Genomic DNA, 27,409 nt, shown 5'->3' with positions numbered 1-27,409 from the left:
GTTCACGTTGGCTAATATAGTATATTTGAAATGTCTATGTCTATAGTATACTGTATATGATGACTTAATCTGCCTCTGTGTTGGAGATAACTGCTGTATAACTTGGCAGACTGAATAGTGTGTAAAATTTTAAAACTCCATGAGATTATTTGTAAGAAATAATTGCAATATATATTTTTGGAATTTGATTTTCTGAGGGATGAAAAACCATACATACTGTAATAGCTCCTGCTTATGAATACATTGTAAGTATTCATCTCTTAAAGAAAAATAAATACACGTGGTAAAAGAGCACAATGTCTTAGATGTGGGAGGCCAACATGATTCTGAGCTTTACATCCTATTCAACCATGGACATAGTTATCAAGGGTGTGGTTTCAGTTAATGTTCCACACATCCACGTGCAAAGTGGAGGTTCGGGGCCGGTCCTGGTGCCACGAAGAGGTCGTGGACTGTTCAGAGGGGAAACCCAGTGGGAGGTTAGGTGACTAGGTCGGCGGAGGAGGATGGAGGGGACAGGCAGGAGGGTTGGGGAGGACGGGACAGGGCTCACCTCCCCTCCAGTCTATTCCCCATCCTAGCCCAGGAGGACCCGCGTGGACGGCTCCAGAGGGAGGAAGGGGAGTCCAGGGCGGTGAGGACCCGCGCTGTCAGCCATTGAGTCACTGGACCTGCGGAGCCGTTATTTCTGGGTCCTCAGCGGAAGGGGCGGGGAGATCCGGGAGGAGCAGAGTGGACTTCCGGGGTGGGTCCTCCAGGGTCCAGGCCAATCAATTCTCTACCTAACGATGGGGATTCCCTTCCCCCTGCAGAACAAGGTCCAAACGTGGGTCATCTACCGGTGTACAATGTCTCTGAGCATGGAGGAAGAATGAGGACCCTCTGGGTTCTTCTCTGTGTCCATTCAGCTTCATGTGGATTCAGACTTTTCCATGACAGCTAATCCTGAAAGAACCTTCCAGAGCTGAGGGTGGCTCAGGAAACAAGGCCCAACTGACCCTGGGGGAGAAGTCCCACAACAATGAGGCCCTGCAAGCCTTTCTTCCATGGGCCTGGCTTCTCTCAGGTACTTGCTGTAGTGCTGGAATGCTGCCAATGAACAACAATGACCACATGCCTCTTGTATGTGCACTGGTGCTCTGTGCATCAGGGCTGGTTCTGTGTCCTTCTCCCTCCTTTAGCTCTCTCTTAGACTCCTTGTCTCCCTGTACTTAAGTCTCTATTTCCATAAAAAATTTCTTGGCCTACCCTCAACCTATGCACTCATCCATTGAACCCTTATCCTTCTGGGCTATGTGTTTAAAGAAGTCCTGAGTGATTGTGTTGGAGCAGGTCTTTCCACCCAGAGCCAGCAGCTGGTTGCCTGCCCTCACCCAGTGTTTCCATAGGGTCCCACATCTTATGACAGCACAATCTGGTCTCAGTGTGTCACCAGTCCCAAGTGGGCTTCTCAGGGACCTCTCCCCAACAGGAACTTACCAAATGCTGACGTTCCTACTATCTCCCTGAGTTCACCAGTCAGGAGATGTGTATCACTCTATGCTGCGTGTTGCTCTAGATGGACTTGGAGGGCTTTTTGGTAAAAAGCATTACAGATATGGCACTTTAGTTCCTGGAACACTGTGATCATTGGGGTCATAATTCCACCTCAAGTCTGTTTATTTCTGATGTTTTTTTCTGCCTGCTCCTCAGTTTCTCACTTCATCCTTACCTAATCTCCTGGACGATTCTCCCTCTTCTGGACTTCCCTGACCTCCCAGCATGGAGGCACCCTCCTCCTTTCTTGTCTCTGTTGGGTATGGAAGGCTCTCCTGTGCCCCTCATTGCCCATCCCACTTTGCCCCTTGACAAAGACAGGTGTCTTCAGAAAAAGAAATTTGTAAACATAATGAAATGACTCTGTTTTTTTCCTGAAATATTCGAATGTGGTATAAGACCCTCCCAAGATCTTCTATTGGCATAAGCCATATATGTATTCTCACAACTGCAGAGCATCCACAAATTTACCTACAGATTCAAGTTCCTCACAAATGTCAACCATCTTACTATTTGCTTTTTCTTTTCTTTTATTATATTTATTTATTTATTTGTATTTTTATTGTAATTAATAGAAGGGTTACATGGTATTTGCCAGATAAATGGTGCCTTATTTTCCACACATTGATACCCTTTCACATGTCGTGGTCCCCATTTCCCTTCCCCCCTCCCCCTCTCCCACCCCTCATCTTGTTTTCCCCCGTTCCCTATATTTATTTTTTATTGTAATTAATAAAAGGGTTACATGATGTTTGCCAGATAGAAGTTGGATTAATTCACATATATTGATACCCTTTCACATGTCTTGGTCACCATGACCCTCCCCTCCACCGCCCACCCCCCCGTCTTGGTTTTCCCCCCTTCCCTATCCAATTTCAAATAACCCAATACAAATAAATCCAATATATCAGATAACAAAGTGAGATACTGTAACAATATGAGATATCCAAGGGACAGCAAAGGAGATGAGAGATAACATAGTACATTAAGGACAACAGTCATTCATTGTATGGCTTTTGTTTCAATATCCTGGAGGTCTTTTCAATTAGCTTCCTACTATGTAGCCTTATTTCTTTTCTTAACAGGGCTTTTCCACTCAGGGCTGAATCCCAAGGTAACAGATACAATGAAGCACTACACAATCCACCAAATTTTGTTTGTATTTGCTACCATATATAAGAAGGAGACCAAGATGCTCTTGTCATCTGTATTTTGTGGAATAAGGAAGTGGTTTTTATATAAATTGCTAAGATACAGGGAGGGGTGATGGCATTTTTTTCATTACAGATCCAACTAATTCTGTCCATCCAGTTGTATTGCCATTTCTTCTGGGTGAAGGGATTGCAAAGGTGTTGCTCTTTGAAGGGAACATTACCTTCTCATCATTTTCATTATTCTTCTATCCTTACCAAAGTTCTGTGTGTGTGCGCGTGCGTGCGTGTGTGTGTGTGTGTGTGTGTGTGTGTGTGTGTGTGTGTGTGTCTATGAGTGTACCAGTGAATGGATTCATGTGGATACCTTATATCTGTCTTAGAGTTTCATTTCTGTTTGTCACTTCTACCTAGAGTCACCTTCATCTGCCTTGCGCAAGAAGTGATGCAGACATCACAGATACAGGCCCATGTAGTACTTCTTGCTGTGCTGGTTCTGCCACTTGAATAGGACAATGGGTCTTGAATCTTTATGCTCAAGCCTGCTAATCCAACACATTGGCCATGAATCAAATTTCCTACTTCTTGCTGATTAATTGAAGATGAGACTCTCATAGGCTTTCATGTCTAGGTTGACTCAGAAACATGTTCTTCAGAGGTCAGTTTCCTGAGCAGTTAGGATTGTGTGAGCCATTGGCATCTGGCAAAGGACAATGTGTGTGATTCCTGTGGCATGTCCTGTCTCAGGACATGGATGTGAGTAGCTTCTCTATCTCCTTTTTGTCACAACACATACGAACGAAATTTATTCTCTGTCAAGACAGAATATGCAGAGACCACATCTCTACTTGAGGCAGTATAAAGGCTGACAGCAGCTCTCAGTGTTCACAAGCCTAGGAAGGACACAGGGTATTATTCAGTGGATGACATCCTCACCCTCACAAGCAGGTGCTAAGTGGAATCCCTGCAAAGTGGATTGACTGGGGGACTGAAGCAAAGCACTAACACTAGTAGTGTAAAACACATTTGAGATGATTGATTGTGCCAGGCCAGAAGCCAGTAAGTATGTCCTCAACACCAGGACATTTGCTGGACAGAGGACCGTGGGAAGGTATGTGGAGGGGACTGTGTCTAGTTTTCCTCCTGACCTGCAAGAGGTCCCAGGGAGCAGCCAGTGGACATTTGGAGGGGTCAGGTGTGAGGCTCAGGCTTTGGGGGGCATGGTTGGTGACATCACCTAAAGAGATGACAGGACAAAAAAGGGGGGGCCAGGCAACAATGGGGGCACTTCTTAGCAGCTCATATATTGCGCTGCAGCTGAGCCAGCTCATTTCTGTGCAAACTTTGGAAGCACCAGTATGTTTTCTTGCTGCTGTCCCATATTCCACAGACAGAATCAAATTGGAGAGTTTGATCTCATTGAGAGACAATGGGTCATGCCTTGGCCTGGTGGCCTGCTCAGAAACCCACCCTGCATCCCACAGGTGTATGGAGGAATCATGTGCGCAGGAAGGACAGGAGTCCACACACCTACTACTGTGTGGCATGAGTGTCTGCATTTTGGGTGGGATGTGGGTACATGAGTGTGTGTGAGGGAGGGAAAGGGGTTGTGCCCCAAGCTGTTGTATGGCCAGGAGCCTTTTCCCATTGCTTCTCCTTCTTCACCCCAGTATGGGGAGATTTTAGCCCCAAGCCTTGCTGATCCCTGCAAGGCAGGATACCTGCGGGGAGGCAAAGTGGAGCAACTGGTAGAGCACCTGGTGCCTGCCCTGCTCTTCCGGGATGCCTCCTTCAGCCCAATAGTCCTGGGAACCTTCCACACCTTCACTACCACACAGCACATACGGACCCTGCTGGTCAGCAGGTAAGCAGCTGGACCCAATGGCTAGGCTCTGGCCCAAGTTGGTGCCCCGACATGAATCTGCTTGAATCCTGGGAAGTAGCATGCTAGGGACAACATCCACACTGCCTGAGGCTGGAGCAGAGGCACGGGCTGTGAAAATGCCTGTCCTGGTCCATGCCTTCAACAGCTGGGTGTGCAGAATTGTGAGTGGGGCCTGGAGAAGCTCCCCTCTCATCAACACCCCTTTCTCTCCATTGTGGCCTCACTGTCTGAGACCTTAAGCAAAACCTTTTCCAAATTCTCAAGGTGATTGACATTCTTTCTAGGGTCCTGAACTTATCTGAATCGCACTAGGAAGCACTAGAGGGACACAGAGAACCCATGCCCATTCAGATATGTAGGAGGCAGGTAAAGGCCTTTTCACCTTCTGTCCAGAGGTATATCAGGCTCCACTCGTGTAAAGAACAGGGTGATTCTTGTCATCCCAAGCTCCATCCTGTGCTCAGAAGCCACCAAGAACTGCACACATCACACTCAGGGACAGTGCATGTGACTTCCTCATGTTATTCCCCAGGTACCGCTCATTTCAAGAACTTGAGGGGGAGAAGGCAGGAGCAAAAGGACAACTACAACAGCGAGTGTGGTGGGGGAAGAGGAGGGACTCTGTTTTCACAGCGGGGGCATTATAAAGTACTGCAAAACAATTGGCAATTTTCAGTTATCAAAATTGTGGATTTTGCATTTGTATCCTTTTCTCAATCAAGAAAAAAATTCTTTTTGAATGTTATATAACATACATATAAAACAAGATAGAAAAATACATTATAAACTTGTAACAATGGCTGTAAATACATTACATGTTTCTCATAGGCAATAGGTTGGTTATGGTACATACATAGCATGAAACTATTAAGATAATAAAAAATAGACAAAAAATACATGTCAGCTGTACGGTAACATACAAGCGACACTCCCATCTACCCACACTAAAAAAATTACATAATACTGTCAGAAACAGTCTTAAAAACTGCATACTTTAATAAGAAAAAAATTCAATAAAGAATGATAATACTGAGAACGAAGGCATTCAGAGATTTCAAAAGTCATGCTTTTTTTCAGTTGATCCAAAATTTTGTCAACTAAGTTTTCAAAAGGTTGTTCAGAGCCAACATCACTCATAAATGTCACACATTTATTGTTTCATACATTTACTTTCTTCCCCATAAAAGACCTTTGATAAACATCTAAAATGTCCAGGTACAACACAGTTGAGATGAAACTGAATCAAATACTGGTTTATTTTGTTACTATCACCTCAAGTGTTTGAGTGTCGCAAATTTATTTAACCAACCAAACAAAATAAAAACCAAAATGGCACAGCATATGTTGTAAATAAATCAAAACCAAAACTAGCTGAGTTCGAAGCAATGTCTATCGCATAGTAAATAAACTGAAAACGGTTCCAAGTGAGACAAGATGATAGAGGTCACCTTGAAGGTGCCCACTAGGCTTCCTGCTGACCTTGACTGTGGAGCTGAGAAGGTATAGAAGAGGGCCGAGCTGATGAGCTAAGGGTCCACCGTCACTTGAGATTTGCCACATCTGGTACTGAGCGGTTCATGGTTATTTACTCAAGTGTTTAGATGAAGGCTTTGCACACAAATCACTTCAACTACAAAATGGTTTGAACTTCACAAGAAACTATAAGCTCAAACTGAAATTCAGTTCCATATTTCTATGCACAATGATGCTAGTTTTTCACATTCTTTGAAAGTTTAAAAAACAAGGAAGGGCAAAAATGTGTGTGTAGGGGTGACTACTAAAGCCAGCAAAGTGATGGACAAGTTATCTGGTAGGAGATAAAGACTGATTAAATGTGGATCACTTAGAAACATTTTCAGAATGAAAATTGCAAAGGATCATTTCTGTGACGAAGTCTGCTAGGTAGACTATTATCTCCAATTAATAAGAGGAAAAAAAAGAATCCCAGATATCCCCTCTTCTCTGAAGAAAATAAAGCTCTAATTTTGCCTGTAAAATGATGTGCAGATCTCACATAATTTTTCTCTTAGAATCCTCTGGGCTAATAGTACAGACTATAATAACCCAAAGTACTCAATTATGATTTTTAAAAGAATGACATTTTAAAACTTACTAGTCAAACCTAAGGAAAGGTATGAATTTTTTTCACAGTATCAGATTTGGCAAATTTGCATCCAGGTAACGTGGCACAAACCGTAGAATTCAAAGCATCAACTCTCACCTTCCCTCCTATCTTCGTTCACATACTGGGCGACTGAGTAGCATGCATTCACTTTTACTCTGAGGGAGGAGCTGATCTTACAAGACACTTGACTAAATGACCAGGAAGGAAAATAAGGCACTTTCTTTTCTTTAGACTTATTCCAATACTTAAAAAATAAAAAAGAAAGACAAAAAGGCTCTTTTGGTCTTTTGTTTCTTGACAACCACCAGAAAAAATTAGTTCATGAAATAAAGGGTTTCTTTGTTCTTTTTTCTTTTTTTAATAACACTTGAAAGTATAAAATGCTACATTTCCAAAAATACATATATATATTTTTCTGCACCAGCACCCTTGTATAGTAAAAGTCTCTACTTTTGTTCATTTGTTTCAATGCACTACACTTTACCTACAATTTCATTACATGTATACAGCAAATAGGCAAGCATGGCTTTTACATCCTTAATGATTTTTTTTCTATACAGGGAAGTTTAAAAAAAATATTTGAACAGTTTGCCCAGTAATGTGACACATAATGCATGTACCTTCTTCTCAAATATTTTTTAAGGAGGTGTAAAATAATGGTTCAATAATTTTAACTCAATCATCTTTTTAAAAATAGTGTTGCAGTTCTGTTGTTTGTATTACTTTTCAAAACTCGATAAGTTTTTGTCCCATGGCACAATTTCTTCTAATACTTCAAATTTAGGCAGGCAATATAAAAAAAAGGCTGCAACTCTGCCCCCTTGCAGGGCATGGTAGTGATTCAACAGCACCTCAAGTTTTGACTACTGTGTGAAACCACTTCACCAATGACAACCCTGAGCAAAGGTTCATGCATGATGCACCACCACACAGAACATTCAGAGAGCATTGACTTGGACACAAGAAGACAAAGCGGGGAGGGCTCAGCGGGCTTGGTGCCAAGCATCTTCTCCGGAGGGCTCGTGGTGGGGCGGGGCGGGGTGGGGCGTCTGCCGTGGCCTGGGCACCCGGGGACCAGAGATGGGCACCCAGGGACCGGGGTCGTCCCCCGTCCTCCGCAGCCCCGCCTTCCCCCCCCACAACGCTCCCCATGAAAACCCAGCTGCGCGTCCCCCCGTGGAGGGCGGCGCCCATGTTGGCTCCGGGGAGCATGGGGGTCGGGGACAGCCGAGCAGGCATGGAGCCAGGCATGGAGCCCGGCCCGGACGCGGTGCCTGCAGCTGGCATCCCTGGAGCCATGCCCTGCAAGAGCACCAAGTGGCTGCAGGAGGAGCTGGAGGCGTGCAGCGGGGCCTCGCTATTGCCCTTTGGTTAATCTCTTATTGTTACATTATCCCACTTTGGTACCTGGTGAATTATAAAGATGTTTACTCGTTTCTTTGAAATAGGAGGGGAAAAATGAGGTGAGGAGGTGTGGGAGGGAAATGGGGACAAAAACATAAGAAAGGATATCAGTGTGTGAGAAGTAAAGCACCTTCCATCTGGCGAATATCACTGTAACCCCTCTATACAATGAAATAAAAATAAATATAAAATAAAAAATACGTTTTCCTAAAGAACAAAGCATAACAATCTACATCATATAAGGTATGGTGGGACAACACAGAAGTAAGTCAGTCTATATCAATCGAACACCAAGTCTCCATCATTTGTAATAATCAGTAGAAACCTTGGGCTCTCCTAGCAGAGATTTACCATAGAATAAAATCTAGAGACATTAGACCAAATAGTATGACACTAAAGGTAAGGACCTCCAGGATAAGCCATAAAATGAGTGACTGTTATCCTTAATGTACTATGTTATCTCTCATCTCTTTTGCCATCCCTTGGTTATCTCATATTGTTACAATATTTCACCTTGTTATGTGATATATTTTATATGTGCTTAATTGGTTATTTGAAATTGGATAGGGAAGGAGGGAAGTCAAGAGAAGCGGGGGGAGAGTGGGAGGGAAATGGGGACCATGTCATAAGGAAGGGTATCCATGTTTGTGAAGTTATGTACCTTCTATCTGGTGAATATAATGTAACCCTTCTATTAATCACAATAAAAAATAAAAAAATAGCCTGTATCTGTCGATTAAGTCCATTTGGTTCATAGTGCCATTCAATTCTGATGTTTCTTGGTTCATGTTTTGAGTCCAGGAGTGGTCTGGGTATCATGCCTGTTGGAGACTGAGGCATCACCACACCCAACTAACACTAGGTTGGACTCCATCTGCACTAGCAAATGAAGTGCTGTTTGCTTCATTAGTTTAGATGCACCAACATGAGAGCTACATGTGTAAAAATTGTTAACACTTCTTAAGAGATCATTTTCTTTATTAATCTGAAATGATGTTCCCATGTTTCTTTCAGTTTGTCTCTTGTAATTTTCATATCCCTTGTTGTGTACGTTCAGTGCTTGAAATATAGAGTATCTAGTCTTTGTTTTTTCTGATCTTGTCTGATTGGGATCCTGAAGGCCTCCTGTAGGCATCTCAATGGAAAACTCACTTCACCTGGAGAGTCAGATACCTGTCCCCAAACAATTGAGAACACCCACTGAAAAGGAAAAACGGTTTATATTGCCTCATGGTTCAGGTCAATGTACCTGTTGGCTATATTGCTTTGTGCACAGTATATCAAGATAACACCATGTAGTTGAAGAGGAGGCCTATGGTATATTTTATATACTTTATTTGTTTAATTGAAATAGAGAAGGAATGGGGAAACACAAATGATTGAGTAGAGGTTGCGGGAAGAAAAATGAGAAAACAACATAGGAAGGGGAATCAGTGTTCAAGAAGTTATGTACCAATGTGTGAAGAATGTAACTGTAATCCCCCATCCATCTCCCTGACATTAGAACACAATTAAAAGGGGAGGCCTAAGTACCTCACAGGTCTGGAAGAGATACGGAGAGAGGGAGACAGAGAGAGAGAGAGAGGGAGAAAGAGAGAGAGAGAGAGAGAGAGAGAGAGAGAGAGAGAGAGAGAGAGAGAGAGAGAGAGAGAGGGGGGAGGGGGAGAGAGAGAGAGCGAGAGCGAGAGCGAGACAGACAGACAGAGACAGAGAGAGAGACAGAGAGAGAGAGACAGACAGACAGACAAAGAGAGAGAGACAGAGAGAGAGACAGAGAGAGAGACAGAGAGAGAGGCAGAGAGAGAGAGAGAGACAGAGAAAGACAGAAACAGAGACACAAGACCCCCTCATCCCAATATCCCATTTAAGGACACACTCACAGTGACCTAATTTCTTCCCTCACTCCTCAATTACCCCAGCACTGAGGACCAGTGGAAGAACATAGACCTGAGTTCAAACATCCAAGAAAGCACTGGAAAAACTTGATGCCATGTGTTCATGGGCTATATCAGGTCCGTCATGGACGTAGAGAGGAAAAGTATTCCAGACCTGACCAGGCTCATGACAAGCAGCAGAGAGGAGAATCCTAGGGAATGGAATGGCATCATCACTGCTTGCATTTTCCTCGGCAGGCCACGCGAAGGTCTATGACATAGAGTCCACGAAAGGACCTTCAGATATTGGCCTGTCAGGAAGGTCATGACAACAACAGTGGGTCCAGCAGTTGAAAGGAAAAGGAGATGTGATACACAACAGTGAAAATTCATGATAGAAACCTGGCGCCAATGAGGAACCACTGTACTAATAGCTTCTCAGGGGCTAAGATGTGGAGACTGAGGTTCCAAGCCGTCTCCAGAAGAAAAGTTCCTGACACTCAAAGGTCAAAAGTAGAAGAGTGGCTGAAGTGATAGAGTACCAGCCTGGAGCCAAGAAGCTCAAGGACAGTACCCAGAACCAGAATGTAAGCCTCACAACTGGCACCAGGAAAGAACACAAACATTAACAATTTTATATCTGTCTTCCAAGCTCCATTGGAGGCATAAATAGGAGGATCCCAGTCCAGAGGTCAGTGTGGATGAGGGGACATGAAGGGACAGGTGTCAAGGAATATCATAGGGCCTACAAATGACATCACCTTTCCAAGCTGAAATACAGTGTCCCCTAACCCACTGCTGATAGCCACACACTTGGACGAAATCAAATTTTCCTAACTCCATCAGACAGACAGGATTCAGCCAGGCCTCCATCTCAGGGCCCTGTGAGGACGGTCTTGTGGTTGTAGACTGAGAGACTCTGTCAGTGGCCAGAACATACTGGGCTGAGCCTCAGTGCTTTTCTGTTTGCAGCTTGGGACGTGGTGGAGTTTAGCCCTGAGGCCTGTCCACCGGGCATCCCATAGAATCTTACATGACTCCTCTCCTTACCATTGCCCTGTTCTATCTCTTTGAAGTCACCAGCTTAGGACATTGGAAATTGTGGTTAAAGGGATACAGGACTGGGCACCAGGAGGCACAGAGCCCATCTGTATCTCCTCTAAGGTGGTGTGGCTGCTGCACCCAGGGCTACCTGGGGAGAGTAGTATTGAACAGTGGCTGAAACTCTGAATGGATGAGGTCATGCTCAGGACTAGCAAGTGGTGAGAAAAGGGGTCATCTGGGGAGGGTGTGTCAGAAGGAAGGGCTCAACTGAAGGGCCCTGCACAGATGACCTCACTTCCTTCACAGTGGAACTTAGAACCTTGGTATCCCGGCAGCCACAGTCAACACAAGCCCCCAACTGCTCACTTGTGTGGCTAACAGACATTCAGGAGATGTTTGCCAGATTTTTCTCAAATGGGAGAGGCTCGGGCCTCATGGAAGAGCACAGAGGGTGCCTGGCCCACGTCTGTCCAAACAAGGCCAGGCCTGGCCGTGGACACTTCTGGAGATGCTGTTACTGGACCCAACAGGTGACATGGGGAGGTTCAGGGCAGTGAGAGTCTGGGTAGCTGAACATATGTAAATTTCCTGGTCATTAACGGCTCTCCTCTCCCTATGTGTGTGTGTGTGTGTCTGTGCTTGTGTGTATGTGTGGTTAATAATTCTTTAAGTAATTCACCTGACCCTATGTTCGCATATTCCACGTGCCTTTTTCTTTTAGCATAGAGCTGTTAAGTATGCTTTGTCAATAGTCATGTGCATGCGTACTAAATGAATGACAAACAAAAATTAGAGATGTGTACTCATATTCGTTGACTCTCTGGCTAATCCACACTCGTGTAAACATGTGATGACACACTACTCAGGATGAAACATAAGGAATATGCTTGGTCTCAAAAGGGAAGGCCAGGGGAAAGTCATCCTAAGGGAACACAAACATTGCCAGGGGCTAAGTTCTTTTTGCTAGAGTCCCTCAGCTTTCCTGTCTCAGGTTAGTACTATACCGCATGAGACACACGTTTCTATGGTGCCATGTGGATACTTGGACCTTTAACTCTCACAGAATTTCCTCCATAGGCTGCCTTTGAATCTCCTTCACATCTCAGACTCCATAGTAGCTAGAGTGCAGGCATAAGCCGCTGTCACTGAGCCTCTTTCTTTCATGTTAGAAAAGAAATGAATCAAAGCAGAACAGGATGGTTGATTTTTGGATTGTTTGCTTGCTTGCTGGTTTTTCAGTTATGCATTGCACTCAAGACCTTATTTGTAAGATAGACAAGCCATGAGCCTGTAAAACTTAATCACAGTTCATTTTTCAATAAGTGGACTCCTCGTTAGTGCATTGTTGAGTATGGAGGATACTCAATGGGATAGGAGTACCTTGCTCCAATCCTCCTTATGAATGGTGGTCATCCCATAGGCATGAGGTTCAAGAGACCCGTGGTCACCCACCCACACAGGACTGCAGCCTCTCAGAAAATGTCACTGGAATTGCAGAGAACATACACTGGACTTACAACACATGGTATTCCATTTAAATGCACAGGGCCGGGAATGTGGCCTAGGGGTAGAATGCTTGCCAGGCATGCACAAATCCCTAGGTTCAACTCCACAGTACAACAGAAACAGGAAAACCTGCAAAGAGGTGCTGAGAAACAAGAGGTAGAGCCTTGGCCAGAATCTCTAGGAAACACTAAACCCCAAATAACTACTCCAAAAAAGCAGGCAGTGACTCTGTGGCTCAAATGCTAGAGCTCTAGCCATAGGAAAAAGTAAAGTTTAAGGACAGCTCCCAAGCATGTATTTAAAGATATCCAGACTGGTAAAAGAAAAGCAAAATTAGATTTGGCAATTCAGTCTAGGCTTCTGACAATTACTTACATATAGCCATAGAAGAGAGAGATGCACAAATATATAAGTATATATAAGTGTGTGTGTGTGTGTGTGTGTGTGTGTGTGTGTGTGAGTGTGTGTGTTCTCAAGAAACTCAAGGGTATGATGTAACATAGTGGAGATAGAAAGCAGCTGCTCTATGTAGTCAAGAGTTCCAGCATCCCTAGATCTAATGACTCTCCTCAGTGTGTAGGTCTTCCACTGTTAAAGAAGCTTCATTCTTGGACAGATGTTCCATGTCTGATGATGTCCTGTAATGCTGACTTCTATGCAGTCCAATAATTGCTAGAAAAGTGATTTCACTGCAGAAAATGGACAAACATATTTCTGAATTCAAATAATGCCAATGGGGCTAATAGGCCTCAAAGGAGTATGTCACCAGATGACCATGAAACTCACATTCAAGAAGCTGCACACAGAACATTCTCCAACAATGATCCACTGTTAGGATACACAAATAGCCTAAAAGAATACCAAACATGCACATCATTCCTCATATCTGGCTGAATGTGGGGTTTCTATGAGGTTACACCATAAAATAAGACTTCTGATTCAAATCAGTAGAAAGAGATAATGAAGGACACTGCATATTAATGAAGGGAATGATCTAAGGGGAAAACACTCAAGAAGAGGTAAATATTGATGCACAAACCAATGAATCAACTATTATACTTTAAAACAGTGTCCTGAGGCTACCCAAAGACGATGGATCCGTTCAACAATAGATGTTAACAATCTACTCTCAGCAAAGTAAATGTTAACCCAACTAAATCATCTGTGAAGACCAGGCTGAAACATCTGACAAAACAATTACCCCATATACTAATCTGTTTGCCATATATATATAAATATAAATAGACAGGTATATATAGGTACTCAGAAACATATCTCTATGAACGACACTGTATAGAAAAACATTTTTTTCTTGTGGGGTTTTGCTGATTCTGTTTTCTTATTTCTTTCTGTACACTTGTTTTGATGTCTATCTTGGGTAGGAACATAGAACTCAGGACAAAAGTGTGAAAATGTTCATCACTGATGTTCAATAGACATTGTACTGAAAGAAATCTAGACAAGTCACATGTAGAAGCAGAAGAAGGAAACTGATAGTTTGCGGAAGGAATGACACTGGACCAAAGGAAAAGAACTCAATACATATCCTATGTAACTGTAACCATTCTACGCATCTGTGAAAATAATGTAACTTCTTTACATAGGGATAAAAATCACAGTGAGAGCCTGGTTGGTGCTGGTGGGAGGCTGAGATCAGAGGATCACGGTGCCTGTGCAGAAAAGTCCCCATGAAATGTTCCTCACACATAGCCACTGGGGCTTAAAGCTGTAGTACTCTAGCTTTAGGCAAAAAGAGCTCTAGAACAAGATCCAGGTCCTGAGTACAAATTCCTAAAGACAGGAAGGGCAAGGTTGGAGACCTTGACAATACCCAGGTGCTCATGGGATCCAAGCTATGTGACCGCAGCTGGGAGAGCCTGCGGGCTGCATGGGGTCCTCTGCAAGCTGGAGGAAGGAGGGGTCCAGTCCTCCACCTCACTCCTGAGGGCAGATGTCCATTCAGCCTCTCAGGCCCCTGCCAAACTCTCTAGGAATAAGTGGGAGAATGTGGGGGGAGCGATGAAGACACCAGGAAGACAGCAGAAGCACACGTGTGTCCAGGAGCAGGTTAGAAAAGAGGTCCCTGTGGCTGGAGAGACATGACACAACACACTTCCCAGACCAAGAAATGGCCGCACAGGTCCATACTGAAATACAGTGTTCCCCAAACCCACTGCTGACTGCCACAAAATGAGGAAGTCACACTTCCCTTGAGACCACACTCAGCCAAGCTCTACCCAGGTGTCAATCCTCCGGGCCCAGTAAGGAAGGGGTTGTGCCCTGTCTAGACAACAACTGTGTATCAGGGACAGAGCACCTTGGCCTGAGCCTCCGTGATTTTCTACTTGCAGCATGGCAACTGGTGAGACTTGACCCTGAAGCCTGACCACTGGGGAATCCATAGCATCTCTCAGGAATCTTCATCTTAAGGTTTCCCTTTCGTGTCTTAGAAGACAAGTGAGGAGCAGAGTGGGACTTGAGAGAAAAGGGGTTTAAGGTTGGGTCCCGTGAGGCTAAGAACCCAATTGTGTCTCCTCCATGGTGGTGTCTACTCCACACAGATCTACCCTGGGACCATAGAATTGAGGTGCTGGGGTAACACTGGACAGCTATGTCCTGCTCGGAGCCAGCACAAGGATAGAGAAGGGGACCTTTGGAGAGGGTGTGTCAGAAGGAAGGGGTCAATTGAAGGGACCTCCACAAATGACCTCATTGCCTTCACAATGGAACTTAGAACCTTGGTATCCCAGCACCCACAGTCAACACAAACCCCCCACAACTCACTTGTGTGGCTAGCAGACGTTCAGGAGATGTTTGCCAGTTTTTCCTCAAATGGGAGAGTCTCAGGCCCCATGGAAGAGCGCAGAGGGTGCCTGGCACACGTGTGTGCAAACAAGGCCAGTCCTGGCAGTGAAAACTTCTGGGTCATTGGATCCCACAGGTGACATGGAGGCCCAGGCCAGTAAGTGGCTGGAAAGCCCACCACATCTAAGTCTCCAGTCATTACCAGCTCATTTGTATGTGTGTGTGTGTGTGTGTGTGTGTGTCTGTGTGTGTGTGTGTGTGTGTGTGTATGTATGTGAGAGATGGGGGGGCGAGGCAGACAGAAAGACAGACACAGACACAGAGAGAGGCATACAGACAGACAGAAAGACATGGAGCCAGAAGAACTGACAGAGAGTTACAAGAGAGTAAGACAGAGAGACCGAGAGAGTCAGGGAGAGAGATAGAGACAAAGACAGCAAGACATGCATAGAGAGAATAGGAACTTATTTTAATGTAATTCCCTGGACTGTATGTCAGAGTCCTCTTTGGTTCCCTAGTTTCAGCTTAAACTATTCCCCTGGTCCCACTCCAGGATGAAGCTCCAAGCCAGGACGAGGGCTGCAGGGCAGGCACCCTGGAGCAGCTGGTGGAACACTTGGTGCCTGCCCAGCTCACCGGGGAACACTTCTTCATCCCCACCTTCCTCTCCACTTACCGAAAATTCACCAGCACCGAACAGGTCCTGGACCTGCTCTTCCAAACGTGAGTACCAACTGCAAGGGCAGTGGACTCTTTTTCTCCACGGGACCCTGGGAATGACCTGCACAACTCTCAGGGCTACTCTGATCCTGTGGAGTGGGGGTGGGCAGAGAAACATCTTAGGTTATGCCAGGGCCATAGGAAATGCCTTGTGTGCTCCCTAGTAGTGTAGGCTCAGACCTGTGAGCTTCTTCCTCAGGACACAGCTTTCTGCCTCCAAGCTCTGAGCCCTCAGACAAAGCAGACTTTCCCTGTTTGGAGAATGGTTCCTCAACTACATGTAGACAATGCAGGGATAGCTGAAGGCAGAGTGAGAGACCCTCGGCCAACAGGATTCTCAAGGGAGAAAAGGCTTGTCCCTTTCCATTGCACATAGGTTGACGCCCCTCCGGGTCTGGACATGTTTGTAGGGAGAAAGCACAAATAAGCCGCACTGTTGCAAGCCGGATAAAACACAGGAAGAGACAACCAGTAACTGTGCAATTCCTCCACAGGTTCAGTAGAGGTGAGGCCTTCAAGGACTCCTCTACACAGGATGAAATCCTGCCTTTCTCCAGCCAGGATGGCATGCCACAGGACAAACTCAGAAAGTGAGTGGACTTTGCTCTCAAAGGAGGGCATCTGTGTGCACAGTGGAGCCAGGTTTGAGTGTAGCATGGTGGGCAAGCTCAGGATCCCAGAGATCTTGACGTCCTCACCACAGGGTTGAAGTGTGGCATATGTATGCAGGAGGAGGCTGACCCATGACCGGGAATGCTGTTGGGAGAGCTGAGCCCTGTGCCAACCCATCCTCTCCACAGCCCCTGATGCCCAGCCTTGCCTGTCCTCACCATGGCCTCGCAAACAGGATTAGAGCATTGATGTCATGTTTTAGGACTTCTGCTGACCCTAGGAAGGCTGGAGGAGTAGAAGGCCTGGCTGGGTCACCAAGAGAACAGTGAGGTGGGGAGATAGACCACGTGTGGCTCTTGGAACGGAGGCAGCAGAGTCACCAGTGGATGTGCACCAGCAGCCAGTTCATGCCAGGCATACAACAGACCCCATGGAGACTCCATGCAGTGGGGAGGGACTAGAGAGCTGCAGGAGTATGGGGAGCTCCCTGGAGAGGGGAGAGTTGCTCATCCCATGATTGGGTGCTGGCTCCCTGGAATTCCCTTCAATCCTTCCTTGGTTCCTGAGCACTGTCACTACCTCCACCACCAAAGAAGCTTGGCTTGGGGAGATACTGATGTCCATATTTCAAATGAGTGCTGAGAGTGTCTGGGGTAGCCGCTGGCCAGGTTTCTGACTCTGCTGCCCCCAATCTGCCCCTAGTGCCCTCTCTTCTATCCTGGACATGTGGCTGGACGAGTACTGGGAGGACTTCTGCCAGCCTGCACACGTTGCCTGCCTCAAGCAGTTGCTGGCTCACCTGAAGAGGCACATGACTGGAACACACGTGGAGAGCCGTGCACAACGGCTCCTGGATCAGATGGAGGCCCAAGAGCCCAGCCAGACACAGCCTGATGGTGTGGAAACTGGGTGGGAAGACAGAGGAAAGAGGCGGGATGAATGTGGGCCTTCAGAGGGTGGAGAAGGCTCTAATATAGGCCTTGTGTCAGGAAGAAGAAACACGCTGGAACATAGAGACTGTGCAGAGAAGTTGAAAATGAGGATGGGTAGAGGGATCCAGGTTGGGAAGTCAAAGGGAAGAGGGTCTTTATTCTCTTTTCAAAGACTCAGGACAAATCCTCCATGGAGAGGGCCTTGTCTTCTCCTGCAGGTCTAGCATTAGCCCAGTGTTTGTCTAAGAGGGCAGCATTGAGCTCCAAGCTCTGGTGTGCAGCCTAATTGCAGGAACATTACCAGGGTTAGACCAACACCCAAAGTCAGTCTTGACTCTACTGTACCACGAGATGGGAGCAGCAGCATCAGGTGTGGGTGGCAGCCATGTCTTCCCGGGACTCTGAGGCTATGTCACCTGCACTACCAGCCTCCTTTACTCTGCTGACTGGGAGCCAGTTTGAAACTTGGCCTCATGGTAGATTCCCAAGGGACCCTGGAATCCATATCCTGGGAACCACCAACCTGGCCCCTGGTCCACAGCTTGGGTGGGATCCCTTAATTTATGGAGAATCGAAATAGGACCCGGCATGCTTTCCTCACAGGATCTTCCTGTCCTTCTTCAGGGAGCACAGGGGAGGGACTGAACAAGGAGAAGAATGAGGTCTTAGATTTCCCTCCCCTGTTGGTGGCTGAGCAGCTCACCAGGATGGACTCGGTGAGGCCCTGGGCAGCACGGGGTGGACCGGGCTTCCTTCTCTGCATGGCTGCCTTCTCATCCTTCTCCTTCCCCTAGAGTCCAAGCTTTCATCCAGCCTGAGCTTCACCTTGGCTCAAGCTTCCTAGCAACACTCTTTAAATGCAGACACTAAAGTGAATATGACACCTCTGTGTCCCAAGAGCTATGCGTGGAGAGGTGCAGCCAGAATCGCAGCTCCTCGGCACTTGGCAGGGACCACATGAGCTCAAGCAATTATGAGGATTCTGGTGTGTGTGCCAGAGCCTAGTGCAGAAAACAGAAAGTGCTATAGAAGCAGCATCAGTGGATATGAACCAAAGGACAGGCATGGGGGGACTTGGGGAGGGCAGAAATTCGGCCTAGGCCAAGGAGAAAGAGTCACATTGCACAGCAGACCCTGACATGAGGTAGGGACACTCAGGTGCCCTCCAGGGTTGCGAAGTGGCATGACATCCCTACAAACCCATGCCCAAGCCTCAGAGACCCCTACACAGCCAGAGTTCTCAGCCCAACTACGGGACCCAATCTGGGGCTGGGCACTGTGCTGTGGGCCAGGCAATGAGACACTCCTTCCTTTGGCAGGAGCTGTACCTGAAGGTGGTGCCCCACCACTGCCTGCATTCTGCCATTTTCCAGAAGGACAGACACGACATGGAGAACTTGGCCCCCACCATCCGGGCCACCTTCACACAGTTTGACCAGGTGTTCTCCTGCGTGCTCACCACCTGCGTAGAGGACCACAGCATGCAGCCGTGCTCCAGGGCTAGGGTGCTAGAGCATTGGATCTCGGTGGCCATGGTAAGACACAACTGCTGCCTAGAGACTCTCCCTTCAGGGTCTTATATTCTGAGGTGTTCCAATGTGCTCAGAGCCCTGTGTGGACTTCAGGGCCTCCTGCCCAAGGCCATCTTGTCTGGACTCCCACATACCACACATGCAATGGTGCTCACTCCTTCCTCACACTCAGGACTCAGGGGCAACTTCACCCAGGCCTGGTCAGCCCTCTCTCCCCTCTGAAGCCCTGTAAGCAGCTCCCCAGAATCCTTGTACTGACCCTGGCTTAGCCCAGCCAGCAAGGCATCAGGTGGCAGCAGTAGCATGCAAGGCTCCCACCCCCTTCCCATGCAGGAATGCAGAGTCCTCAGGAACTTCTCCTCCCTCCATGCCATCCTCTCTGCTCTGCACAGCAGAGCCATCCAGCGCCTGGACAGCACATGGCAAGAGGTCTCCAGGTGGGTCCTTCTCTCCACAGTGCTGTGCACACACAGGGACTAGCCAGCTTCACCACCAGCCCCAGAGCCAAGCCTGTATGACCTGGGCTGCTAGCCAGGAAAACAGGGACAGTGCCTGCATTATGCCTGTTCAGGCACCGGCAAATGTTCAGTGCAATGTCTCACTGAAGCTGGACAGAGACCCAGAGGAGCTGTCCAGGATTTCTGTGGTAATTCTACATTTCTGTCCAAAGGAAATCCAAGCACAGTTGTCTAATACAACTGGGCTGGACTCCACTGGGACATGAAGAAGAAATTGCTTCCAGCTCCTGGGTCCTTGGGAACTTCATACAATCATTTGAAACCTCCTGTTCAGGCAACTTGCAGGCCTGGCTCTAAAACAAAACCAAGCCTGTCTCCCTTCTCTCTCACTTTCCCATTTGTCACTTCTCTCTGTCCCTCCTACAGAGACAGCATGCAGATTTATGAGAAACTCTCAGAGATCGTTTCTCCTTCATGCTCTTACTTCCGGACCAAAGTGCTACTCTTTCAGGTAGAGAGAAAGGGGTCAGAAAGAACAGGGCTAAGAAGGCAAAAGTGGGATCCAGTTCCAAAAAGAAATGCTTTCCCGTTTTTTTTTTTTCTCTCCATTCTGGATCTTGAACTCAGGGGATGGCTGTTGTCCACAGTTTTTAATACTCAGTGGGCTTCATTTTCAGTCCCAAGCCCACTCCATGTTTGGACTTGATTGTAATTCACAGACTCAGTGGCTGTGGAGTGAACTGGGATCCCCCGATCTCAGGCTCTTGAGTACCTGGTATGTAAGTCAGCTGCACTGCTCAGGAGTGAGTTGCTCTGCCATGGGATATTTCAGAGCTGTCCTTAGAGCCAAACAGACATAGGAAACACTTGGTTTGGATCTTAACATTCAGAGCCAGGATGTCTACCTGAAGGAACTGGGTCTCTCTGTTCTCCCTAGAGCAGGTGCTGCTCACCGCCATACAAACACAGAGAAGGACTAGACAGGGGAACTGAAGGTGGCTGGGGGTTTTCTTGACAAGGGAGGCCAGGCACTGCTCACTCAGCCCTGAAATCTCAGCTGGACATGACTGCAAGCCCTAACCTTGAGACTCAACCATGAAACCCCCCAAGTGAACTAGTCGCTCCGATAGAGACACCCACACAAATCAAGAAAGGAAAAGATGTATCTACCTCTACATTCCAACATACTGAGCTCCTTCACACACGATTCCAGAAGCCTCAGTGGGAAGGGCTGCAGACTGGACTCCTCAATGCCTTGACCCGCTTGTCCACTACAGTATATCTGGGGAACTCCCCACCCAGATGCATAGAGAAAGATTTCTGCCAGGACACAGACACATAGGGAAGAGCTTTGTGGGAAAGAAACATTCTCATGATTCAGAGCCCCTCCCCTAGGTGAGGAAATCCAGAATTTTTTTTTTAGGAAGTTAGCTGAAAGTCCATAATCCTCTCCCTCCTGGACTATTCTACCCTCCGGCCCATGACAATTATGGGAGCACTCACTGACTGCACCCTGCTCACAGAGTTAGAGTGTCTCTTCTATGATTGCCTACAGTGAAGTGGACAGGCCACCATCCCTTCCTATTCCTCGGTCCCCTCCTGTCACCTATGAAGACTGAGGAATTTGGATGATTGATGAGACAATGAGGAGAAAGAAATTTCCAGGAGTCTAGAGAAGGCATTGGCACAGAGACTCAGGGCAGCACCAACATTGGGAGAAACCAGTGGATCCCATAGCGCTCAGAGGAACGTCATTTATTTGCAGAGTTTGCAGATGAGGAAGCAGGCAGAGAGAGGCCAGTTCAGAGCATGGCATCCCTCAGATCTGCTGAGGCAGAGAATTAACCAGAACAAAGCAGCAGGTGGCACTAGCTTTAGCACCATCCATGCTCAGGTCAGGGACAAAGGTTGAGTGGACACATGTCTCAGGAGTTCTGCTCTCCATTGTGACAGGAGCCTGGTGACTTTGCCCCCAAGGAGAAGAAGGCCAAGAGAGGCCAGAGGCAGGCTGAGGACATGGTGAGTGACTGTGTCCTGAACGCACCAAGAGTGCCTGTAAGAGAAGAGAAGAGAGGTCTGCTTGCTCATCTTATCTCTTGTTCCCCTGCCTGAAATAACTCCATACACATGGGATTTGATTCTTATAATCCCTTGTCCTGAGTGGCTGCCAGAGACAAAGGAGGAGGAGAAGCCAGAGCATGGCAAAGCCTGTGTGGCAGGTGGCCTTCAGAGGCTCCTTAACTTGGGGAGGTGTCAATGCCACCCTTATACTGTTTATTATCCCAAGTGCAGAGAAGGGGCTCTAACAGGTTGGCCAGAACAGGTGACTCTGATAAGAAAGGCCCTGTGAGGATGGAGGCTGTCTGGGGAGGCCTGCAATGGGGTCCTAGGCCATGGCACATCAACCCATCCAATTCCACAGGTTCACATCAAGGGCACCGTGCCCTACCTGAAAACTTTCCTGGGAGACTTCCGAATGATTGACACAGCCTTTAGGGACTTCCTGGATGTGAGTAGTCTGGGCATCACTGAGCTGCTGGGGTTGGGACAGAAAGTCTCCTGCTGTGTGCTGAATTCTGGCACAGTGTAGAGTTTCTTAAGATAACACTGCATCCATCTTAAGAAGGGATATCCAGAGCTGCTGGGATAGGGAGCTAGGGCACATAGCACAACTGGGACTCAAGTTCCTCTGGGCACAGTGGGCAGTTGGGATCAGTGGAAAACAAAGGACAGGCCAAGCAAGCACCAGTGAGTCCAGCTCAGCTGAGCCCTCAGTCACCCCATGTCCTCAAAAGGTTTGGAGAAGATGATCCCAGAACCTCTTTGGAGATGTGTCCAGGTCCCACCTAGGACTTGGTTCACAGGCACATGTAGATGCCCTCTGTCCCATGGAAGAGGACCAGCCCCTGACAGGGAGGACTGAAGGGAGGAAGGGTGGGGTTCTCCTCACATTGTTCTCTGCCTTCTAGGAGGGAGTCATCCATTATGAGAAATTGAGAAAGGTGAGTTTCAGGTGCCCTCCTGGCTGGATGGGGACCAGCAGCAGAGTCAGCTTCAGTCACCATAACCGGTAGGGAAATTTGGTTTAGAGTGCAGATCTTTCCTGACGACAGGGTGGGGATGTGAAGTGGGAGAGGAGAGCTTCCTGTGAATGAGTGTGGACACAGTTGTGAGAGCCACAGCACCCTGATGCACTGAGGCTTCCCAGAGCAAAGCCTGGTGAATGCTCTTCCCCTGGGCATCACAACACAGCCCTCCACTCACCTCATGCTCTCCTTGGCCAGGAATATGCAATCATGGAGCAACTGAAGCAGCTACAGGCAAGCTGCAGCTATGAACACATCACCCCAGAGGAGAAGTTTCTAGGCTGGTTCAGAGACCTGGAGTGGCTCAGCGAGGAGGCCAGGTGAGCTGGGAGACACTAGCACAGGGAGAGTCGCCTGTCACTGGAATGTGGTGCCAGCCTGAGTGTCACATGTCTGGACTTGAGGACTTACACTCCCTAGGGGCAGTGACCAGGTGGGTGGCAGGCTCAGAATTGAAGCAGAATCTGGGAGGTCCCAAGCTTCAATTTGGTCAGCTCACCTCACACCCCTTGCCTAGCTATGACCTGTCATGTGCACTGGAGCCTCCGGGACAGAATGACACTGCAAGCCCTCCGACCAAGAAGCGCTTCAGCATCTGGAAGGCCTGGAAGAAGTAAGGACCTGGCCACTGATGGGCAAGAACCAGGGAAGATGATGGGATGGGTGTGGGAATGAGACAGGCTGTGGATGAGACATTTCCATTGAGAAGCCAGGTCTGGCACTCAGTTCTCTGGGGTGTCTGCCCCTCTGCTTACACTGAGTTCTGTCTCTGTGATTCATCCTTCACATAAGGGAATGGGAAAATGTTAACTAACCCAGATCATGGAGTGGAGATTCAGGTCCCCAGTGTTTGAGGTCTAGGGTCTTGTGTGTGTCCTGAGAGAAGTTCCTTCAGTAAGCTGACCCCTCTCTAAAGCCACCAGACCCAGAGTGCTGCAATTAGTACCAGTGGCAGCTCCCAGTTGAAGTGGATGGACCAGGACAAGAGTGGCCCTGAGATGAGCAGCACAAACACCACTGCAGTGCAGTCAGACAGCAATGTGCAGTCAGCTCCCTCCTCCAGCTCCTACCCAGAGCTCATCAGGAGCATCTCACAAACATCCTCAGGAGACCCGAAAAAGGTGACTTCCTGTCTTGCCCATAGTCCTCTTTCCACTGCCTGAGAGGAAAGCCCTAGACCTGGTTTGGAAACCTGGATTTCTCCTGAAGTTGCTGTCATCCACAGGTCCAGGGATCCTCCTCCCGGTCCACTGGGGTGACCAGCTTGGCCTCTGCCAGCCAATCCTCACCCACAGACACCAGCACAATGGACACCAATTCAGCCAACACTTACAGCGGCACCTCAGGGCAGAGTAGTGGCAGCTCATCCGCGCCTCCCCATCTCAGGCTGGGAGACTCGTGTGTCATCAGGGTGGTGCTGCCTGTGGAAAACAGACGTCTATGCAGAAGCATTGAGGTGAGTTGGGCGGCTGCATTTCCTTCTGCTCTTCTGACCTAAAAAAGAGGGAGGGAAAATTATGCCCAGTCTCCAGGCAAGAATAGATCCTCAGGCAGGGTCAGTGAGGAGTCCCGAGAGGAAGAATGCAGACACAGATTGGGGAAATCCTAGGCTCTGGAGGGCATAGTTTAGATACTTCACTTTCCCCAGGAAACAACCTAAAGGCTGGTGTTTGATCACAAGATCAGTAGTGAATGAACACGATTGCCAGTTGAGACTGTTTACTGTCTCAGAGACAATCCTCGCACATTACTTAGTAGGCTCTTCTGACAATCACATCTGGGTTGGAGGACAGCGAGACATAGGGATCCTATGTTCTGGGAAGATGAGGAATGTCTAAGGCAGGGTGCTGCAGATGATGGAGCTAAAAGATCTGCTCACAAGTAAACTCCTCACAGGAGAGAGAGATGTCTGCTCTTCTAGCTACTCAATTGGGCAGATGACATTTAGAGCCCCTCCTTCCTCATGCTGGGTCTGGTGTCTGCATCTGGTTCAGTCCTCTCACCAACAGGAAGGAGAATGGGTGTCATGAGCAGTCATCTGGGGAGGCAACGACTTCCTCTCTCCTGGACTCTCAGTGTTAGTGGAGTTTATGAAGGCTCCACAGGGTGTCGTTCATCACTGCATCCTCCAACTCACCCCAGACCTGGCTAAGAGCAGGCACTGGGCACTTGGCTGGCTCCTCCCTTGCCTGGGGTTTCTGGAGTTTATTGTGTATTCCACTAAATCTCAGGGGCCCAAAATTTGAAAGCAGATCCAGGAAGAGCTGGTAAACTCTACTAAGAATACTAAATAACCAACTTCAATGCATGGACTCCTCTTAAGGAAGGAAGGGTTAAAACACACCCATGACACCCCGTGGCATTTCTCATGTTTAACACTAACATGGTTCCACAGAAGCCCTGGATACTGACTTCAGGGAGGGACCCCTGGGACCCAGTCCTCAAGGCCTGTTTCCTGATTCAACCCAGGTGACCAACCAGGAGAAGACCCGAGATGTCATCGTGAAAGCTATGAAGAAATTCCAGGTGCGTGGATACAAGCCAGAAGACTTAGAGCTGGTGCAGATCATCACACAGGATCAAAGTGAGTCCTAAAACAATAGCTAGGACAGGCAAATAAGTAAGTTGGCAGGGGCCCAGGAGTTTGGACCGGTGGTAGAGAGCCGTCTAGAATGCAAGAACACCAGAGTTCGATTCCTTGGAAATATATGCATAGGCAAAAAAAAAAAAAAGAAAAAAAGCCAGAAGTGGTGCTGTTAGAACTCTAGCCTTCCGAAAGCCCCAAGGCAGTACTCAGGCCCTGACTTCAGCCCCTAGGTCTAGCAAAAAAAGAAGAAGTTTGGCAGGAGAGAGTGTCCTCACCCACCAACCCCTCCATCAGGGTATGGCAGCATAAGGGCAGCCTTAGACACCAGGCCCAAGCCAGCCCTGGTTGCTGCACAGCTATTGCCCTCATGGACATGCTTGTTCTTGCCCTGTCTGAGGAGGAAGTAGCCAGTGCAGAGACCATCCGTGAGGACTGGAGACAATACAGCTCATAGGACAGAATGGCTGGCTTGCTCACCAGAACGGACTTTGTCATTCTCCAATGTAAACACATGGCTTCAGAAAATACCTGACACTTGAGTGTCACTCAGTTGTAACGTGTGTGCCGAGAATTCCTGAAACCCTTGCATTGTTCCCACACCATTAAAACTATGCCTCCAAACATTACTCACCCTATATCATGGACTAATGCAAGCCCTGAAAGAGCTATTGAGAACTCATGGGCAACTTCCCAATATTCTCTACCTATGTGTTTTTCTTCCAAATGAGTTAGAAGCCAGGTGCCTAGGACTCAGCCTACAAACCCAGTTCATTAGGAGGCTCACCTGAGGCTCTAGGTTGGAGGTCAGCCTGGGTTAGAAGTCTCTGATTCTCTTTCTTCTATCAACCACAGTAAAAGCAGGAAAAATCATATGGCGCCAGTGGCACAACACTTATCTTGAACAAACAGGTCAGGGGGAGAACCGAGTCACTGAGTTAGATAAGTGAGCCAAAAGTTGACTTACTCATAAAAGATATAAGTTGAAAAGGTAGACAAAAGTTTAGGTAGATGAGACAGATAGAGAGACAGGGATAGGGACAGAGACTGAAGTAGCCAAAGAGACAGGGACAGGCTGGGAATTTGGCTTAGTGGTGGAGTCCTTGTCTAGCATGCACTAAGACCCGGGTTTGATTCCTCAGTACCACATATACATAGAAAAAAGCCAGAAATGGTGCTGAGGCTCAAGTGATAGAGCTCTAGCCTTGAGAAAGCCCAAGGACAGTGGTCAGGCCCTGAGTTCAAGGGCCAGGACCGGCAAGAAAAAAAGAGACACAGACAGACTCACAGATGGTAAGAGGAGTCAGACTCATGCAAGACTCATGGAACTCAAATGATAATGAGCCACAGTGGTGTTGCTGTCTTGTCTTTGCAATGAGGTGCAGAATCTGTCCAGTTCTTTGTGAGGTTGACCAGCATTGATGACAGATTACAAGTTCCATGCAGGATGTGTTCTGAATTCCTTCCTACCTTGTGACCATTCCCACTATGCTGGCAGCATGGGGTTTTCCCTCTCACAGCATAGGGTTTTCCTCTCACAAAGAGTGCAGGATACAGGAGACTGGGAAGAAATTAAAGGCCAAAGGCAGGACTTGCAGTCTACTTGGGGCACATGGTCTTAGAGGACCCTGGAATTCACTGCAAGAAGCCTAAGTTGGGCCTTGATTTTTGTGGTACTGAGGGTCCATGTTTGTAGACAATCTTAGGAGAGCTGGTTTGCACATTGCAAAGCCTGTTGTGTCTGTGCTGCTGATAAGGCAGCACTGAGGTCACAACGGGATTAGCTTGTGCCTCCTTCACCCTGACCTGGCAGGACCTGAAGTCCAAAGTTGTCCTCTGAGAAAGGAGTTTTCAGCAATTCTTTCAAATGCAGGAATCAGAGATTGGAGGCATTCGGGGTCCTAACCCACAGTTGATCTCTAAGTGCATGGGAATGGTAGTGGTCTCAGCCCCAGTTTGGACAGCTAAAGAGCTTTGTGTCCCTCTTCCACCAGAGCTGAGGATTCCTGATGATGCCAACGTTTTCTATGCCTTGAAGACTATGGACGTCTACCATGTGGTGCTGCGGAAGTACACCTTCCCCCGGAGGACACCTGCCAAGCAGAGATCCAGCTTCAGCCTCTTCCACAGGAAGAGGTGGGGAAGCCAGGCTTAA

The 27,409-nt window shown here is 47.6% G+C and overlaps 1 protein-coding gene across 1 annotated transcript; it reads left to right on the top strand.

The window, feature by feature from the left end:
* The first annotated feature begins 350 nt into the window (after positions 1-350).
* On the top strand, positions 351-27,409 carry LOC150039940 (ral guanine nucleotide dissociation stimulator-like). The gene is made up of 15 exons (XM_090327469.1): positions 351-479; positions 4,358-4,551; positions 5,105-5,168; positions 7,662-8,067; positions 11,326-11,549; positions 15,884-16,053; positions 16,545-16,640; positions 17,365-17,558; positions 18,219-18,310; positions 22,869-22,990; positions 23,188-23,283; positions 23,587-23,791; positions 23,896-24,126; positions 25,140-25,254; positions 27,249-27,409. The coding sequence occupies exons 1-15, from the start codon at positions 351-353 to the stop codon at positions 27,407-27,409; spliced, it is 2,499 nt and encodes an 832-aa protein (XP_090183595.1).

The sequence above is a fragment of the Megascapheus bottae genome, unplaced genomic scaffold (genome assembly GCF_031878675.1).
Source record: "Megascapheus bottae isolate mThoBot1 unplaced genomic scaffold, mThoBot2.hap1 HAP1_SCAFFOLD_43, whole genome shotgun sequence".
Taxonomy (NCBI): domain Eukaryota; kingdom Metazoa; phylum Chordata; class Mammalia; order Rodentia; family Geomyidae; genus Megascapheus; species Megascapheus bottae.
This window is presented reverse-complemented; position numbering and strand designations above follow the sequence as displayed.

What these genes read in the sequence shown, in the direction of transcription:
- LOC150039940 (XM_090327469.1), top strand. Translation starts at nt 351, where the DNA reads ATGGACATAGTTATCAAGGGTGTGGTTTCAGTTAATGTTCCACACATC. An exon ending in GAGGGGAAACCCAGTGGGAG is followed by an intron (nt 480 to 4,357) that starts GTTAGGTGACTA and finishes TCTTCACCCCAG; the next exon opens with TATGGGGAGATTTTAGCCCC. An exon ending in TGGCTCAGCGAGGAGGCCAG is followed by an intron (nt 22,991 to 23,187) that starts GTGAGCTGGGAG and finishes CCCCTTGCCTAG; the next exon opens with CTATGACCTGTCATGTGCAC.